Source organism: Canis aureus, chromosome 21 (genome assembly GCF_053574225.1).
Source record: "Canis aureus isolate CA01 chromosome 21, VMU_Caureus_v.1.0, whole genome shotgun sequence".
Taxonomy (NCBI): domain Eukaryota; kingdom Metazoa; phylum Chordata; class Mammalia; order Carnivora; family Canidae; genus Canis; species Canis aureus.
Window position 1 is genome coordinate 6,840,535 of NC_135631.1, and position 19,671 is coordinate 6,860,205.

Genomic DNA, 19,671 nt, shown 5'->3' on the forward strand with positions numbered 1-19,671 from the left:
TTCCTTGCGGCAGGTAACTTGATGAACTGTCATCTCATTTGAATTCTTTCCAAACATGCATCTTATTCCTCCTATGATTTTCAAAATAAATTATGATTAAGTGAAAAAAAAATTATGAAAAAAAAAAAAAAAAAAAGAAAAAAAATTATGATTAACTGGAAAACGAGACTTGTGCTTGAATAAAAAAAAAAAGCTTGGGTGGCTCGGTTGGGCGTCTGCCTTTGGCTTGGGTCACGGTCCTGGGGTCCTGGGATGGAACCCTGTAGTCAGGCCCCCTGCTCAGCAGGGAGTCTGCTTCTCCCTCTGCCCCTCCCCCTGCTCATGTGCGTGCTCTCTCTCATAAATAAAATATCTTTATAAAAAGTGAATAAATTCCCAGTCTTTCAGGTAAACAGAATTGAGAACATGTGAAGTTAACTCTATTTGAATTTACATGCATATATTTCAACATCTGACTGTCTTATCAGCGAGGCATCTGTTAGATAAACTCACTGCGATTCGTACAGCTGGAAACGATCCTCCTTCTCCAAGGTGTAAAGAGTTCTGAACTCAGAGACGTGGATTTTAGTCTTTGCTTCCCTGAACAACCGCCTCACCTGCCTACAGGGTGCCAAACCAGCCTGCCTGCCTTACAGAATTTCTTCAAGAATTCAGTGAGCCTGGGACACCTGGGTGACTCAGTGGTTGAACGTCTGTCTTCGGCTCAGGTTGTGATTCCAGGGTCCTGGGATCAAGTCCCGCACTGGACTCCCCACATGGAACCTGCTTCTCCGTATGCCTATGTCTCTGGCTCTCTGTGTGTCTCTCATGAGTAAATAAATACAATCTTTAAAATAAATACATAAAGAAAAGTAAAAGAACTCAGTGAGCCAGTACATGTGGAAGTGTTTCATAAGTCCCGATGAAGTACCAACCCCGTGCCCGTCAGCACTGACACACCCATCCTGCACCAGCACCCAGACGCATTCTCAGGTGCTAGCGTGAGCACCACATAGATTTAAACAAGGATCCACAAACCTTGAATCTGATGAACTTCTTCTTCCAGGAATGTAGTCCAGACAGATAGATTTGCTTAAGAGCTTCATGGCTCAGCCGCAGGTCGATACCGTCTGGGGTGACAGTGAACTGGAAGGCCACGGCTTGGTGAGCTTCCGCCATCTTCGGCAATCTCCTAGGAGAAGGGGACAGTGTGACACAACCAGCATTTTACCAGGTATTAGCCCCTTACCTGGACCTGGGATGTGTTCTGAATTTAGTCTTTCCCAGCCATCTAACAAACTTCATATTCCATTAATAGACCCAATTCCAGGGGCCACTGGCCCCTCCCCGACCTGTCCAGCACTACCCAGCCCACTGGCCCCTCTGCTCAGAGGCCCGGGGTGGCCGGTGGAGTCCAGGAGAAGAACCTCACCCCCACCCCTACCATCAGGCCTCCAGGCCACACCCAGCTGACCCAGGAAGTTGGCAGCCGTTTAGCCACCTGCCAATCTCACTGCCACCCACCAACCTCCTGGAGTCTGGCACAGAAGAAACCCAGAGAGTCCACAGATGAGTCCCTGATGGCCCTGAACCCCTTGTGTCCAGGCAGGAGCACTGGACTCTGGGGGATGCATGTGGCTGCTGTCTTGAGAGACCGGCTCAGGCGCCACTGAAGACTCCATGAAAAGGAGACACAGAGAATCCTCCGGAGTGGGTGTCTATGGGTGTCTCTGCTCAGGCTAGCTGCCCTGCCTCAACCAATAAAAGTGTGTTTCCTTTCAACGGCTTCAGAGCCAGGTCTATTCCGGCTCCCTTCCTCATGGTTCCTGTCTTCTTCCTTGGGGACTCAGGATGCACCTCACGGCTCCCTCCGGCACAGCCAGCCCCTCTGCTACCTCCTGGAGCCCCGGGACCATGCTCCTTCTTCCTAAGCTCTATACCGGATGCCCCACAATAAAAAGGAAGCTAACAGAAGGGGGAAAAGCTACCAAGAACTATAATGAAAACCCAAAATTGTATGTTTTCTTATCACAATTTCTCCTGTTTTTACCTTCTGAAGCCTACTGAGTGGGAGGAGGACCTACCAATATAAACAGGTGTCATGCTTTCAAAGATGCCCAGTTACAAAAGCCAAACTAGCTATTAGTCTTCGGCTAATTGGAACAAATGGTTCCATTACAGGCCCAGAGAGGCATGCGGCCTGCATTTATTTGCTCCTTCGGCAAGCGTTTGTTGACTGCCTCCCACATGCCAGCCACGGGGAGGATGCAGACGTTGGCAGTAAAGTCCTCCTCCTGCCCCTCTAGAGCTCACATAGGGAGGCCAAAAAGTAGAGAGGGTCCAAGAGGGGACCTCCTAGATGACATGGAAGCCCAGAAGGATCAGCTGGAGGGCAAGCCTTTCAGGCCCAAAGGTAAAACAGGACTCTGGGCAGAGGTCAAGGGCAGGTCAAGGACAGGGTGGCTGGTGTCAAGAGCAGGCAGCTATGGTCAGAGAGGATGACCCACAGGCAGCCAGGAGAGGCAGCTGGGTTTTATGCTAAGGGTGAAGGAAGAGCATCCAGGGGCTTTAAGTTACTGTTTCTGTCTCAAGAAGACCCCTCTGGGGGCGCCTGGGTGGCTCAGTTGAGGAAGCATCCAACTCTTGGTTTTGGCTCAGGTTATGGTATCAGGGTGGCAAGATGAGGCTCTATGTATGGCTCTGCACTCAGTGGGGAGTGTGCTTGAGATTCTCTCTCTCCCTCTCCCTCTGCATCTCCCGTTCATGCTCTCTCACATGCTCTCTCAAATGAATAAGTCTTTAACAGACAGAAGACCACTCTGGCTGCAGTATGGATGGTGGGCAGGGCAGGGCGTGAGACCAGTAAGAAGTAAGGGCAGTCAGTCTTCCAGGAGACAGTGGTCCAAAGTGGCATGAGTGGGGGTGAGGAGGACAACCCGCTCCAGCCAGACAGGCTTCAGAGGCACCCTGGGGCTTCAGGCTTGATCACTGGCTCAGAAGAGCCACTGCCTGACACAGGAGAGTCTCTGCCTGGGGACGACAAGTCGGGGGTGGGAGCAGAGGAGTGGTGTGTGGACTTAACCACATGTGATGTGGCTAGGGGCAAAGGGAGAGGCTGAGACAGGCACACCTGGGCACACCTGGGAAGAGTCAGCACACAACCTGCTTTCATGATCATGGAGGCAAAGAGCAAGTCGGCAAAACTCAATCCACTGGGAATCACCTTAGCTTAACGCAACCTGCAAAGTGTTCATGGTTATCTACGTGTTATTCAGCAGGCATGGAGCCAAGCTCCCTAGCCTGGCCGATTCTGAAGAAACAGATCCCATGTCTGAAAGCAGCAAGATCTCCAAGCAAAGGGCTCCTGCAGATAATGCAGGATGTTGAAGAGGGCACCTCAACAGCTCTGAATCCTGTTCTCAAAAAGCTATCCAGGTGGCTCAAGGATTCTGCTAGCGCCTCAAGGCCACCTCTTAACCCCTCCCCACAAAGACTGCAGGCTACACATGTGGCAGGAGGCAGGTGTCACAGAGATCACTCTGCAGAGAGTGAAGCATGGCAAACAAACTTACGGACTGGCCACCCTCGGGATGATTTATAAGCTCTTTCCAGGGCTTTATACAGATGTGAGGGATTATTAATGGCAGGAGATGGAACCTAAACATAGCGTCTGCAGTCAATTCTATCTGAAGGTGTGGGTCCAGTGTTTGCTCAGGGGTCTGACCTCTGTCAGGGAGGCAGGCGAGACAGTATCTGCAGAACCAGGTTTGCAGTATCTGCAGACAAAGGTTTAAAGAACTCCCTGTGCAAATCTAGTAAGTGAAAATCCCACCCTCTGTCCTGGCATCCACAGACTCGTGTTTAAAAACATTTACAATCACAGGGGCGCCTGGGTGGCTCCGTCAACGGTTAGGCGTCCGCCTCGCTCTCAGCTCAGGTCTTGATCTCAGGGTCCTGAGTGCAAGCTCCATGCTGGGCACGGAGCCTGCGTTTAAAAAAAAGAAGAAGAAGAAGAAAGAAGGAAGAAGAAAAGGAAGAAGGAAGAAGGAAGAAGGAAGAAGGAAGAAGGAAGAAGAAGAAGAAGAAGAAGAAGAAGAAGAAGAAGGGGCAGCCCAGGTGGCTCAGTGGTTTAGCGCCATCTTCAGCCCAGGGCATGATCCTGGAGACCCGGGATCAAGTCCCACGTTGGGCTCTCTGCATGGAGCCTGCTTCTGCCTCTGCCTGTGTCTCTGCCTCTCTCTGTGTCTCTCATAAATAAATAAATAAAATATTTAAAAAAAAAGAAAAAGAAAAACAATATATGCTTTCAATGCTACCTCCTATCACTGTCGGGGAAATGCCAATCAACACTGAGGCCAAATGCCACTGTACACCCACCAGGATGGCTAGAATCCAAAGGATGGAGGGTAACAAGTGCTGGCAAGGCGGTGGAGAATCCAGAACCCCCATGTGCTGCCGGTGGGGATGCACAACAGTGCAGCTGCTATGGACACCAGTCTGGTGGTTTCTCAAAACATGGTGTTAGTACACAGCCCCGCACTTCCACGCCCCGGTGTCCATGCTAGAGAACCAAACACGTGTCCACCCAACATCCTGTACACAGAGGCTCATAACACCATTACTCAAATAACAAAAACAAAAACAAAAACAAAAACAAAACAGAAACAGCCCAAATGTCCTTCCACTGATGAATGGGTAGAGAAAATGTGGCCTATTCATCCAACAGAATGTTCTTTACTATTAAAAAGGAGTGAAGCACCTGACACACGCTACCACACTCATGAACCTTGAGGATATCCTACTATAGGAAGGAGGCAGCCAGACTCAAAAAGCCACATACTGTACACCTCCATTTACGTCAAGTGTCCAGAACAGGCAAATCTACAGAGCCAGAAGGGAGAAGTGTTTGCCTGGGGTTGGGGTACACATGACCACTGAGTGGGGTGGATGGCCGAGGGGAGGGATGGTGCTGGGTGCCCCTGTGTGTGAATGGATTCAACCCACTGAAGTGCATGCTCTGGGTGGGCATAGGGACAGTGCGTGAAGTCATACCGCAATAAAGCGGTTATTTATTTTATTTTATTTTATTTTATTTTATTTATTTTATTATTTTAATTTATTTTAATTTATTTTAGACTTTATTTATTCATGAGACACACAGAGAGAGGCAGAGACACAGGCAGAGGGAGAAGCAGACTTCTCAAGGGGAGCCTGATGCAGGACTTGATCCCAGGACCCCGGGATCATGCCCTGAGCCAAAGGCAGACACTCAACCACTGAGCTACCCAGGTGCCCCTAAAGCTGCTATTTTTAAAATGCAGCCTCTCGAGCCTCCTGAAACTCAAGTGTCATCTATTCAACCTTCATGTGCCTAAACCTTCTCTCCCAAACAGGTAAGGCAGGTGGGCAGGGCCATCAGTGTCCCACTCATTGAGGACTCCTCCTCCAAACAACTGTCAGCTCATAGCATCGAGGGATTACTGTTAAATATTTTTAGGTGGCATAGGATAGTGTGGTTATGTTTTAAACGAGCTACTATCTTTTACCGACACATGCTGAAATATTTATCAATGCAATTTCATCTTTCGACAAGTCTAGGGTCTGCTTCAAGATCCCTGGGGGTGGAGCGCACAGAGGAGCAGAGGTAGAAGCTGGCCACCGGTGGGAACTGGTGAAGTCGGGCAGTGGCCGTTATCGGGCTCTGCTATGCTGGGCTCTTTTCTCCTGTACGTTTGTGATTCTCTCTTAATACTTTCTTAAAATAGGGCGCCGGGGTGGCTCAGTCCGTGAAGCACCTGCCTTTGGCTCTGGTCATGATCTCAGGGTCCTGGGATCGAGCCCCACATTGGGCTCCCTGCTCAGCAGAGTCTGCTTCTCCCTTTCCCTCTGCTTGCAGCTCCCCTACTCGTGTGCGCGCTCTCTCTCAAATAAAAAAAATCATAATTTCTTAAAACGTATCTAACAAAATAAAATACCTGTCCACTGTAGCTCAGCGCTACATCTGACCCTCAGGAATGAACTTTCAAAGCTCCCAGGCCCTTTGTGAGCTCATCAGTGTGTCTGCCTTCTGGGGACACCTCACCCCTGAGCCCCACGAGCCACGAGCCAGCCTCAACAGAGCCATGGCTGGGCCCCTTAACCAGGCATGGAGACAAAGTCAAATAAGGAGGAACTGCTCGCTCTGCACCGGACGCGGGGCACACCCTCACCTTTCACCCAGGTGGGTGTGGGTGAAGCCTGCCCGCCTGCCCTGCCTCCCCGTCTCCCCAGAAGGACAGCCGGAGTAACTGATATAGGCACAGCTACCGTCACTTCCCAAAGGCTGGAGGGGAGGCCAACCACGCCGGAGGCTGGAAAGAGGCAACCTGCCCAGGGGAAGGAGACAAGCCATCAATTAATTTTTGGACAATTATGAATCAGGGGACCTCAAAAGAGCCCCAGTGAACGTCACTGTACTACACGGCAAGGCTGTCTTCTGTTCTAAAAGTTTTCAATCATACATGCTGCACACACAGTCTGGAATAGTACCGATGAACCTGCTGTGTCCATGTGACACTGCCCAGTCTCTGAACTCTCCGTTCCCGGGTTGGCCTCCCGGGAGACCCTGGCCAGGCAAGGCTGTCCTGTCATTCTGTCAGCACAGCTGGAAACCCCAACACCCTGGAAGAGGAAGGGCCCTGGGCCAGTTGGCAGGCCAGGCCTGCGTGTGGATGCAGGCCACTTACGATCGACAGCCTCTTCTCTATCCCTCCAACCAACCTTCCAGCACAACAGTGAAGGCCACAGCACAGTGGCCCTGGCGAGGGCAGGCCATACCTCCCTCCCTGCCCCTTGGGGCTGTCACTGGGCTCTGCAGTGTCCCATCTATGACATACAACTAAACTGTTAGTGTCCATGGGCTGGCCTCACTCACTCCTGGACAAGGTGACCGGGCACAGACACCTTCCCACAATCTCTCTGCTCCTGCCACTCGCCCCTCTTAGGGATTCTCAGGATTCTGAGCTGGGGGCCACTGGTTCCTCTTCCAGCCCCTCTGCACCCCAGGACTCAGCCCCCCGCAGGACCCTGCCTGGGGCTCTAACCTCTCCCTGCACACACAACTCACCATTTCATGCACACCTCCACTGACACCAAGGCTAGTCAACCGCAAATTCATCCCGTCACCTTCCACACACCCTCCCCGTTTCTCCCTCCCAAACACCGCCACTGCCTGCTAGGCCCAGGCACGCACACAGGCTGGAGTGTCCTCATGCTGCACCTCACCCCTGTGCTGGGTGCAAGCACCAGAACCTGATAGTCTGGAAAGGTATGCTGCCCCTCACCCCCACTGCCACCATACCATCCTCACCTGAGCACCTATCTACCTGGGTGGAAAGAGGTGGCTTCTCTGGGAACAAAGTTTACAGGGCATGACTGCTGGGATCCACCTCCTGCTCAGCAGGATGCGCACCTGCACTCCGAGTTCTCACATGGCTAGAGAAAACACCGGTAACGGCGAGAAAAGCAGAAAAGACGAGGGAGAGGGAGAGGCTGCAAAGAAACCACAAAAGCATAAAAGAGAGCTTTACTCCCCTTTGGGTCACTCATTATTTCCCTCGAATCATCTCCACCGGAAGCCCTCTGACAAGAAATCTGAGCAGGAGGGAAGAGAGTGACAGCAGACGCACCCTCTGGGAACACAGGCTGGCTCCTCCTCCCCCAGAAGCCCTGGTTGTGCTAGGGGGAAGGCCCCTTGGGGACTATTCTTGATATCAGGCCACCTCTTGCTGTGCACCTGCCAGACCAGTTTAGGGGTAAACCAGGAAGTGGCCACTTGAGGCACTTGAGACGTGAAGAAATTTACCCAAAGTGCTGAAGATAGAAAGAAAGCCCCCTGGGTCTATGTGGCTTGGCATGCTGTGGGGCTCTGGACCTGCTTATTTTTCCTGGCACTGCAGAAACCACCTCTGGCCGCCTCTGGTGGAGAGTGCCCACCTGGGAGCCCCAGCTGACGTGAGCTTGCATGAACCTCCCGGCCTGGAACACACCTGGGCGCTGCACCCCCAGGCTGAGCATGGGAACCATGTGACGTGCTACTTTAAAAATCATGAAGCCCACTACTGGAGAGAGAGTCTACAAGGTCTGCACCAGAGAACTTAAGCATCTTATGTTAATCTGCTCTCGGAAAGACACCAAGATCCGAGTTGAGAGCAACGACCTATTTATGGCAATTTTTATAAATTCACATCACTGGTCTATTATGCGGCTGTTCCTACAGCTTCCCAAGCCAGACCCCCACTTGGGCCTTGGCCGGGAGAGCCTGCTAACTCCAACTCACAGCTGGGATGCCTTTGCTCTCTCTCCATTCCCATCTTCTGGGTTCACACTTAGCTTCAAACTCCCCTTCTGCAGGCTGCCTTTGACCCCACATTCCCAGAGAACCGAGTTCCACCAGGTTTCAGCTGGTGATTCTCCCCACACAGGCTGGAAGGTGACTTTCATTTGTAAATCTTTCATTTAGGTGGCGTCTGGGTGACTCAGTTGGTTAAGCATCTGCCTTCCGCTCAGGTCACGATATCAGGGTCCTGGGATCCTGGGATCGAATCCCTGAGTCAGGCCATGCTCAGCGGGGAGTCAGCCTCTCCATCTCACATGTGCATGCTCCCTCCCTCTCTCTCTGATAAATAAAAAACTTTTTAGGGATCCCTGGGTGGCGCAGCGGTTTGGCGCCTGCCTTTGGCCTGGGGGGCGATCCTGGAGACCCGGGATCGAATCCCACATCAGGCTCCCGGTGCATGGAGCCTGCTTCTCCCTCTGCCTGTGTCTCTGCCTCTCTCTCTCTCTCTGTGACTATCATAAATAAATTAATTAATTAATTAAAAAAAAAAAAGAAGAGAAAACCTTTTTAAAAACTTAAAACAAATCTTTCATTTAATCTCCCAACGGAAGTGAGGACTGTCTCCAGGACACAAATCCTTGTTCTACTCTGAATCCATTGAGGACGACAGACAGACAGCTCTCTAACACTTAATGCCAAGTGAATGCTGGGGGCGGGGGGTGGGGGCTGACGTAACACATACTTTAGTTTCAGTAAGACTACTTTAGGGATCCCTGGGTGGCGCAGCGGTTTGGCGCCTGCCTTTGGCCCAGGGCGCGATCCTGGAGACCCGGTGATCGAATCCCACGTCGGGCTCCCGGTGCATGGAGCCTGCTTCTCCCTCTGCCTGTGTCTCTGCCTCTCTCTCTCTCTCTGTGACTATCATAAATAAATAAAAAATAAAAAAAAAAATATTTAAAAAAAGACTACTTTAATTTTGATAACTGCCCAATGCCACTCACCACATCTTTGGACAAAAAAATTGTTCTGTAGTTCATTTTTCATATGTGCCTGCTTTGTCCTCCTCCTCCATCAACTCTTCCTCACCATAATTTGTTCACACAAGGTCAGCGGCCAGCAATCATAACATCAGCCACCCCTAAGCTAGTCCCCTTACCCTTCAGGAGGAGCCGGCCCAGTGCCACCCCCATCCGCCAGGATTCTGGGGCAGGCAGCTGGCTAAGGAAAGGAGGTAAAAGGTCAGCACAATGCAAAGTGCTTAGCCGGCTTCCAAAACAGCCCGGGGGGAGAATTCAGATATGGAAATCACCTCCGTAATAAACAAACAGTAAAACCTGCCCTGTGATATCCAAAATATGTAATTAGTTGCTGTCAGAGGTCTTTCAACCTAACCTTAAAAACAACAGATAAGGAGAGAGAAAGGTAGGTAGGCAGACAGACAAATGCAGCAGATTCTTTCCTGTGCTTTTAACAATGAAAACACAAAAATATTCCTTCTACCAAACTGTAGCTACTGGACAACATGACCCGCGTCTCACCCGCGTTACCCATCTGATTCCCAGGAGAACCCAGGGAAGGGGCACAGAATTTACCAAGGGGCAGATCAACGTGCAGGTGCCAAGACACCTGCCCAAGGTCACAGCCAGCAGACCCACGTCCAACTCCAAACACCACGTGCCTACCTCCCAAGTTAAGTGGTAGGTACTCCATTAAAAGTTCCACGTAAGATTCCTAAAGCTACACAAATATAAAATTAGGTCATCCTGTTGTAACCGAAACGATGTGATTGCAGTCAGCAATAAAACTACAGTAACTACAAACACGATTGGTGCCAACGCTAAAATTATTCACAGGCACCAGCCTCTCCACTGAATTGCACAATTCACGCACGCACAGGAGTGGGCTCAGCCTGCTATTAAAATCCGGCAAAGGGCGGCCCATCTCATCTAGCGGGTCAACAGCTGTGTTGGGAATCCTTTGAGGAAAGGTTACCCACAGGAAGCAACGGCTTAGCAGCCACGTGGAACACCAGGCAGGGTCTCCAACAGCACAGGCCTTACTCCTCACCAGGGAGGATGCTCGGGCCTCCAACCCTGGAAAAACTCTCCAGAGGAGACACTGTGGGCAGAGCCTGCAGCACGGTCTTTCACGGGGCACCATTCACGTTTATGGGGTAAGGATGCTGAGTCAAGGCAGATTATAGAGGGAATTCTCAATCATTATAGTTTGTTTTATGGCTCCGGAAAAACCCAACTTCTGCCCACGGAGCTAGCATAAAAATAAAGCAAATTCAAATGTACACCTGATATCGTGCCCACTCTAGTAAATAATGGCCAATCAGAAAAATACAAAGAAATATGATCCACGCAAGAGAAAAGAATTCGGGAAAGGTCACCGAGAGTCATGTTTTTATGAAGAAAATACAAAATGCCTCACCAGGCCCCAATCATCTGTGCTCCGCTCAAATATTTTTCTCCAGATGCAGATCTATAAGCACCTGTGTCACCAGCCATGCCGATGGCGGCCCCTCTGCTGGAAGAAGCATGCCTCCACCCAAAAGAGATCCCTGAACCTCTGCTCAGAGCAAGATATCGTTCCCACAAATGTTCCTGACACCAAGGGCAAGGTGGCTTTCCCTCGCACGCTCCTCACTCTGGCACCCAGAGATGCCGCTGACCTTGCCAAGCCCCAGTTCCAGCTCAGGGCCTGGAGAGGATGGTCCTATCCATAAAACATGCCTGAGGCTATAGTATTATTTGCTAAAACTCATGCCTACTTCATACCCTTGAAACTATTTTCACATCTGGCCTCTTACTGGATCCTCCCCACTCATGAGACAAATCAACAGGTGTCAGAGGCACCATTTTACAGATGAGGAACTGGAAATCCAGAAACACATATAAGGCTGATTCAGTGTCATATCCAGGGGGGTGGGGTGGGGGCAATGCTAACACCCAACACTGCCTGCACAGGGGTCTGGGAAGCAGCCTGGGACAGGGAGACAGACGGGGCACAAGGTTTGGAGAACACAGATCTGGATTCGAACTCCAGCTCTGCCACTTAGCCGTGTGTGTGTGTGTGTGTGTGTGTGTGTGTGCGCGCGCGCGCGCGTGCGTGTAGGAGACAGGGAGACAAGGAGACAGAGAGGGAGGCCTTGAACAAATGTCACTGCCTTATCCTAACATCGTTTCCTGGCACATCAAGTATGCAGAATATGCCCCCCTCACATCAAGTAATAGGCCTGACACCACAGTATGTAGGAACACACTGTACCTTCCGAACTATGGTCCCATGCTCCAGGAACGTGGGTTTCCACGTGTATCTGCCCTCTACTTCTTTCCTAGACCCCTCTCCCCCCTCTCCCCGTTCCCTGCACGCCCTGCCAGCATCAGATACCTCCCAGACCGACCTCCTCACTCTGGTATTCAGCTTGCAGGAGCGCTGCTGATTCATTTCTAGTACACCTTATCGTACCCTAACCTTAACCCCCCATTGTACAACAGAGTGTTTTTGAAAAAATAGAAAGAAACCAAAACTCTTCACGTTAAATCTTTTTAAGGGCAGTAGAGGAGTTGACGTTTAGGAAAATTAGTGACAGATGCGTTATCTCATAAATGAGGAAGACTTTCATAAAATGTAAAGTCAGAGTTACAGCCTAAGAAAACTTCTTAAAGGCAAGGTTATTTTGTGTTTGCTTTTAACCTAAACACGTATTACCTTTTACTGGGGCAGTGGGAGGAGGTGCCAGGGCTTCTAAAGAGAAGGAATTAACCCTCAGAACTTGACTCCTCAGAAACTGGACGAGTCCCATCTGCATGGAGCCGTATTTCTCACCAGGGCACGGAAACAAAGAGGTGACCAGACAGGGGTGCGCTGGGGATCAACAGCCTCCTCGGGACTCAGGAGGAAGCCAGTAGACTGGTAGGAAGAGGAGGTCACTGGTCCCTCCCTTGATGTGGGACGTATGGAGCTTGCAGGTCTCCCATCCAGACATCCCTGAGCACAGTCACAAGGCAAAACAAGGGCACCGGGCAGGTGGAAGAACGTAACAGCTTCCTCTGTCTGCTGCTTCCTTCCCTGGCACAGACTTTCACAGCCCCTAAGGACCCCACCGCATCAGAAAAGTGCAGCAATCCAGGGGAGAACGGATCCCAAATGTTCTTCACTGGATTAATATCTGAAAGGCCACTTTGGCTCACAGGAATCAGCAGGAAGGCAAGTTTAAGAGTCACGTGGGAAGCAAAGGTAGCAGGTGGCACTCAGGGACGGTCAGAAAGAATCTAGAACACTCAGGTTCCGCGGGGACAGGTGGGTGGTGAACCCACAGCATTGGTGGTATGGAGTCCTTTCTTTTTTTACCTGAGTTACCTGGTGTCCAACAACTAGTTGATAATCTTGTGCAATCTCGCAGCCTTCCACGGTGGCAAATATACTGTACACTGAGAGAGGCAAGCCTAAGGCAGCAGCAAAATTTCAATTGTTGACTTCCAAAAACAGGCAGAAAAACAACCCACATTACAGGAAAGTAAAGGTGGACATTCCAGAGAACTGAGGCTCAGGATCACCTTACCCCAAAAAGGTCAGTTGGCTTCCACCCAGGGCCTGCTGGGAACCCAAGGTCCACCCATATTTGCGCTGGGTAAAAGGTGAAGTTCACAAAAAGCGGCATAAACGTCAGAAATCAACAAAAAGAACATATTCTTTACTTGTGTTAATTACCAGATCTTTTTTCCTTCCTTTCTTTCTTTTTTTTTTTTTTAAAGCAAGCCCTGTGCAGCCTAGACTCTTTCCACAGGCACCCAAGGCACTGTGAGAGGGTGGTCCCCGGAGCGGGGACCTGGGCGCGGAGGGGAGGCCAACTCTGCGCATCCTTGGGTCCCCTAAGCACCGCCTTCATGTTGGACCCTGTGCTTGTCCTTACTTATCTTTCAAACAGAACAGTGCTGGCAAGAGCTGCTCAGGAGTGGCTCAAGCATTTGGGGAGAAAGAGAAGAGGCCCCATCAAAGCCAGCAGAGAATCTGTGACACGCACTCTGAACATGCCAATTTTATTTTAGCCTTAACAGCACCAATTCTTCCGGAAGCGAAGTTGAGGCTTCCAGGAGCACCAGCAGCAGCAGCAGCAGCAGCGGCAGCAGCACTCTGGCCTGCCGGTAAGAACCACGCAGAATGACTAAACCTTTTCTCCAACAAAGGAAAAACTGCACCGGATCAACGTGCAGCAGCAGCCCCGGGCCGCAGCGGGCGCGCTTTCCGCCTCCCACCTCCCCACCGCCCTCCGAGCTCCGCCTGCGTCTTTAATTGCTCGCCTGGAACGCGTCCTCGAGGGCGCCGCGGGCAGCTGCGGCCGCCGCGCCCCGCCCCGCCCCCCCCGCCCCCCCCGCGGGCGTCACGTGACGGCTGCGAAAAGTAGGGGAAAGGTTAACCCGAGCCCCGCCCCCGGCCCGGCGCGTCCCCGGCGCTCAGATCCTGTTCCACCCGCCCGGCTCCGAGAGACCTTCCGGAGCGAGCTGGCGCGCATCGCCGGCGCAGCCCGTCCTCCTCCCCCGGCGACACGCAGCGCCTGTCCGTGGGAAGGCCCGGCCCCGCGTGGCCAACCCCGAGGGCACCGAAGGGCTGCGGGCGCCGGCTGCCGCCCCACGGCCGGCCCGCAGCCCCGCGCCCCAGGCGCCCAAAGCGCGCCCGGAAGGGACTCCCGCCCCAGGAAAAATGAAGTGTTTCTATGAATGGGCGCGAAGGGCCGGGTTGCATCAGCGCGGCCCTGGCCCCAGGACTCCCCGGAGGCCCAGGCTTGACCGCTGGGTTACCGCGCGTCCAGGGTCGGGCCAAGGGCGGCAGCAGCGGGGACGCCAGGTTCACTCCCTGGGCCTCCGGGTTAGGCCACTTGTTTTCGGGACAAACTCGAAAGCTTATTTTGGCCTGCGCAGGAAGCCAGTTTCTGCCGCCCTGATACAAAGTATGTGCGCCCCCAAAGGTGGCCCTTTTCTGTTGGACTCCAACAGATGGGAGTTCAGGGTGCGAGGCCGGGTCTAGCAATGCTTCACAGGAAGGAAACGGGTCGTTTCGAGGCGAAGAGGAGCCCCCAGGCTCACGGAGGCTCAACCACCAGACCCCTCGGTCTGAGGCTGCATTCAGTTCCGAGGGACGCGATGGCCCCATAGGCCTTCCCACCAGACCCTGCTTCTCCTCAAAGACCAGCTCCTCTATCTGCATTAAGGTCGTCCTCCGTGCACACTCACCGCGAGTCACCTTAAATACTTCGGAGAAAGGGGGGCTGGGAGGGGTGCTGTTCGCTGGCACAAATTAAAAAACAAAAAACCAGGGAGTCCAGCCACGTTGTAATCCCTTAGTTTGAGGTTCGGGAGGAAATCAACACGCCTGAATATCTGGAATGGCCAGAAACCCGACGCCGGTGCAAGAGGATGGTGTAACAAAATACACGTTTCAAAAGGTAAAACGGATTTCTATTTTATTCGGCAACTTACAAAGTTACCAGTTCCCCCACAACAATCTCCCTTTAAATAATTCAACCCAGGGAGCACCGAGGAACCGAAAGCCTTGTCCTGAGCGGGGACTGCTTAAGCGTGTTCTGCACCGAACCTGGTTAATTATACGGGATGGTTAAGTCTCGGTGTTCAAGTCAGCCCTCACCTTGGTTCCCTCCAGCTTTCACGAAAGCCAACAAAGACGCTCACCCACGGCCTTTCCGAGCAAAACGAAAGGAAAGGAAATGGTCGTGGCCTCGCTGAGGGAGCGGAGGTCAGGGCTGCACCCGTCGGGGCTCAGACGGCGCCTGCCGGGGCTTGCGGGCCCAGGGAGCCCGGACCCGGTCACGTGACGCCCCTCCCCCACCCCCGCGCGGCGGGGGGCGCGACCTTGGGCGGACGCTCGGCGCCCACCTGCCCCGCACCCAGGGCCTCACCGGGGGGTGGGGGGCGTCCGCCAGCGGAGACCCCGGCCGGGCGCCCCTGTGGTCCCCGGCGGACGCTCGGGGCCGCGCCTGGAGCCCCGCGTCAAGGGCGTGTCCCGACGGCTGCAATGCGGGGGCAGCCGGGGAGGGGGGCGGACGGCGCGCCGGGGAGTCCTGAGGCCCCAGCGTCCCTCTAGCTCCCGCCTGGAACCCCAGGACGGCCCCCCAGACCCAGTCTACCCCGATGGGGGGAGGGATGCGGCGGGATCGAGAGCGGGGGGACGGCGCCCAGCCAAGTCCAGAAGGCCGAGCATCCGTCCTGCAGCCTCGCCGCCCCTCGGACGGACCCCCACGCCCAAACCATTCCTAAGAGAAGGGTGGGATGAGCGGATGTGGGAGCCGGCGCCCCTCGTGGCCCCGGGCCGGGGGCATCCAGCCAAATCCGGAGACCCGAGCATCCCTCCAGCTCCGGCACCGCACCCGCCGGCGGGCCGACCCTCGGGCGGACCCTCACACCCAATCCACTCCCGGGAGAGGAGGGGGAGAGGAGCGAGCAAAGAAGCCAGTGGCCCTGCTAGTCCCGGGCTTGGCGCATCCTGCCAAGTCCGGGGGCTGAGCATCCCTCTCGCGGCCGCACCGGACCCGCACCGGGGACTCGCGCGCACACCGGCCCCCGGCGGACGCCCCCCGCCCCCCGCGATCCGATCCGGGGCGGGAGGGGAGGAGTCCCTGCCGCGCTCGCGTTTCGGGCTCCCGGCGAAACCCGCCGTCCGGGTGGAGGGATGCTGGGGGTTCCCCTCCGCGCCGCGGGGGCCCCCCGCCCCCGCCTGGGTCGGGACCCGGGCAGTCCGCGCGCGCCCCCCCCGAGCCCGCCGCAGCCCGCAGGCCCGCGCGCCGTCCGCGGGCGCAGCCTCGGCCCAGCCTTACCGAGTCAGCGAACGGAGGCGGCGGAGGCGGCGGAGGCGGAGGCGGCGGAGGCGGCGGCGCACTGAGCGCTCAGCGAGCGAGAGCCGGGGGCTGGAGGGCCGCGGGCGAGGCCGAGTGCACCCGACGCCGCCGCCGCCGATTGGCTGGAGCGTGCGGGGCTGCGGTGCGGGCGGGGCTGAGACTCCCCGCGCGGGGCGGGCGGAGGGGGGGGACCGCGGGGGGGGGCGGGACCGGGGCGGGGCGGGGCCTCCGCGGCTCCCCGGGGAGCGTGTCGGGTGAGGAAACTGAGGCTGCTGGGGGCACGCGGCCAACGCCTCTGCCAGCCTGGGGCCCGGGGCGAGATTCCTCAGCCCGGAGACTCGGTTTTCTCATCTGAAAAATGGGCCAACTCCCGTGGGCCAAGCCCGTAAAAGTGCTTAGCAGGGTGCGGGGTTCACGCGAGCCCTCCACAGCCATTGCCGCCTCTAATCCGCAAAGCGCCCCCATAAATAGCCGATCCCGGCCGAGGCTGCAGAAAGGATCACTAACTCGCGCATGACCATATGGCTGAGAAAACGGACCCGACGCTGGAGCCAAGTCTAACTCCAGAGCCGTCGCCCCAAATCCCCAAATCGGACATTGTCCCCGGAGTGACAGCTCAGGCGAGCCGGAGGCCGCGTGGCTCGCGGAGCCAACCCGCTGCTGCGAGTTCCCGCGACCCTTCTGAGCCTCTTCCTCCTCATCTAACCGGGAGAAAAACACCTCCCTCGGGGGCTTTGGTAAGATTTGGCAAATTAATCATTCAGGCGCCTAAAGCAGCGTAGGTGCCAGGAAAGACCTGGCTGGTAGTGGGGACAGAGTGACCCAGAGACCCTTGCGTGGGCGGACCCCCGGGGCCTGGGCCGGCAGCTGCCGCAGGGCGCTCAGGTCAGGGGCGCAGCGGTTCCCCCCGCCCCGCCCCGCCCCGCGCCTTCCCTTCCCTCTAGCTGGTGGCCCTGCAGGTAACAGGTGCTCCGTAAAGGCCCCAGGTTTATGAACAGAGACCCGGCTCTCCTAAAGCTCAGTGACTTCTTTGGGCAATGCAAAGGCCATGCTTGCCTCCATCTTTCTGCCTGTATCCTTTGGTGGTTACCACTGGAAGGTTTAGAAGAGAAAATGAAAGTTCTCTCTTGTTCCCGCCCCCGTCACTGCTGCTACTACAGTTAACTGTTGGTGTGCGCTCTCCAGGCTGTTTGAAGTGAAGTCACAGGATCTGTGCTGTTTGTGACACTCTTGTTTTCACTTGGCTCCCCCCTTGGACGACGGTTCCCTGTGGAGATACAGAGATGACCTCCTCTGTCTCGGTGACGAACGCGCCCCACGGCCCTTAGAGCCCCTTTTCACCATTGCGGGTATAAATAAAGCTGCACTGGCTGTGAGTGGGCCTCTCTGAGCTCTGATTTCTCTCTGTAGATCCCTAGTAGTGAAGCAACTGAGTCAAAGGGCAGGCACCTGTGACATTTTGGTGACATTGGTGTCACTTGCAGAGCCGCCCCAAAAAAGCTTACTGGCATCTATCTATTCCTACCCAGGCATGGGAGTGGAGTCCTGTCTCTAGGGACCATCAGTGCTGTCTGTCTCTATCCGCTCTCTTCATGTTTCTCAGTCCTAAAGGAGAGCGTGTAGATAATGCTATTTATTTTAATTTGCATTTCTCTGAAGTTACAAGTTAGAGATTTCCCGCCACTGCTGGCTCCCATCTTGCCCACCAGGGGTCCCAGGCTGCGACACCCCCCACCCCTCCCCTCCAGATTTCACAGCCTGCCAAAGCAGGTGGGCTGGGCCAGGGCACACCTGCAGAGACCTGCATCCTCTACTCCACAATCATGGCAAGTAGGCTTTCCAGGCTTGTCTCAAATGCTCTTCCCTCTCCTTTCCCTGGAATACAACAGCTGGCGGTCTGCAGGTCCCAGCCCAAGGTCACTTTCTTCCTCACTTAAGTCCCATGGTGCTCCCCTCTGGGATCAGCCCTGCGCTGTGTATGTTCCCAGGGCTCTGTGGCCTTGACCTTACACACCTCCCTGCGCACGGTCCCCGTGTCACCTTGCAGGCCGGGTGAGGCAGGGGCAAAGGCAGGACTGCCGTCCATGGGGCCACCAGGTCGCTACAGTCACCTGTGCCCCAGTGACTGGGCTCTTGGGCCACGGTAAGGAAGCCCACGCCCGCCAGCAGTTCCAGCCTGAGCGTGGAGGCCTCATTCTCCTCCTGTGCTCTGCTCCCCGAGACTGCAGCTCTCCAGGGCCGCTTAGCAGCCACTATTAATAAAATGCCCAGGAACTAGGCCTCTGGGGAGCTCCGGGCCTGTCGAATCCTGTGTTCTCTTTGGGCCAAAAATATCCCAGAGTCGGCCTCAGAAACTAGAGTAATCTTTCTCAAGGTCCGTTTATGTTTTTGTTCTTTTTTCAATTCTTCCCCAGTTTGAATGGAACATACTATAGCAGCTGCCTATTGTGGCTATACAGAAACCTTTTTTTAAAAAAATGCATGTACTGTCTTTATTATCACTAAGAAACCCCCCCTTTTTTTACTCTGAAAATATCTTTTTTTTTTTTCAGGTTTTCTTTATTTATTCATGAGAGACACAGAGAGAGAGAGAGAGACAGAAACACAGGCAGAGGGAGAAGCAGGCTCCATGCAGGGAGCCCGACGTGGGACTCGATACCGGGTCTCCAGGATCACACCCTGGACTGAAGGCGGCACTAAACAGCTGAGCCCCCCGGGCTGCCCGAAAAATATCTTTTTATGAAAAAATTCAAGCATATAAAAGTTAATGAAATCAATAAACTCCTGGATAACCAAGCAAAACAGTTTCAACAATTATCAAGTGAGGGCCAAGCTTGTTTTTGTCTACCCCTGCCACTGCCTCTGGATTTCTTTAAAGCAAATCCAGAAATCCTACTGTTCTGTCTACCTGTTCTTGAGTACAGATTTCTAAAAGACAAAAGTTCTTTTTTAAAAACATATTCCCCTGTGGGACACCTGGATGGCTCAGTGGTTGGGCGCCACCCTTCGGTTCAGGTCGTGATCCCAGGATCCAGGATCCAGTCCCACATCGGGCTCCCTGCAGGGAGCCTGCTTCTCCCTCTGCCTGTCTCTGCCTCTATGTCTCTCATGAATAAATAAATAAATTTTAAAAAATAATAATAATAAATAAAAACATATCCCCCTAACACACACACACACACACACACACACACAACATACCAAGAATACCATTGGCCAACCTAAAATAGCACAACAATTGTAATACAAAACTTGTAAGGCCTGGGGCAGCCTGGGTGGCTCAGTGGTTTAGCGCCGCCTTCAGCCCAGGGCCTGATCCTGGAGACCTGGGATCAAGTCCCATGTCAGGCTCCCTGCATGGAGCCTGCTTCTCTCTCTGCCTCTCTCTGTGTGTCTCTCATGAATAAATAAATAAAATCTTTAAAAAAAAAAAAAGCTTGTAGGCCCTCTTGGGCTGCCAAGAGCACGGCTGAGTCCCACTCTCCTGCCAGCCTTATTCATTGCTGGCAGCTCCCAA

At 54.0% G+C, this 19,671-nt stretch overlaps 2 protein-coding genes and 1 long non-coding RNA gene across 7 annotated transcripts in view; 2 read left to right on the forward strand and 1 right to left on the reverse strand.

Annotated features, from left to right (window-relative positions):
- Positions 1-16,276, reverse strand: part of LOC144292441 (large ribosomal subunit protein bL21m-like) — a 78,104-nt gene extending 61,828 nt beyond the window's left edge. Inside the window, exons 1-2 of the mRNA XM_077862731.1 lie at positions 16,134-16,276; positions 1,018-1,171 (exon numbers count right to left, since the gene is read on the reverse strand). Coding sequence (XP_077718857.1) covers positions 1,018-1,085 — 68 coding nt within the window. The 5' untranslated portion in view covers positions 1,086-1,171; positions 16,134-16,276. The remainder of the gene's footprint in view (positions 1-1,017; positions 1,172-16,133) is intronic.
- LOC144292439 (DNA-binding protein SMUBP-2-like) overlaps positions 1-19,671 on the forward strand; it is an 82,753-nt gene that overhangs the window by 48,746 nt on the left and 14,336 nt on the right. For 4 of the 5 annotated variants that reach the window (XR_013359836.1, XM_077862721.1, XM_077862724.1 and 1 more), the window contains one exon: positions 380-868. The exons of the other annotated variant lie outside the window; for it this stretch is intronic. Coding sequence is in view for 3 of the 4 variants with exons in the window: in XM_077862725.1 (XP_077718851.1) it covers positions 380-411 (32 nt within the window). In the remaining variant the exon portion in view is untranslated. Of the gene's footprint in view, positions 1-379; positions 869-19,671 lie in introns of those variants that run through there. 5 annotated transcript variants of the gene reach the window in all.
- LOC144292442 (uncharacterized) lies at positions 16,364-17,530 on the forward strand. The gene is made up of 2 exons (XR_013359837.1): positions 16,364-16,891; positions 17,340-17,530. It is a non-coding gene; the product is annotated as an uncharacterized LOC144292442 (long non-coding RNA).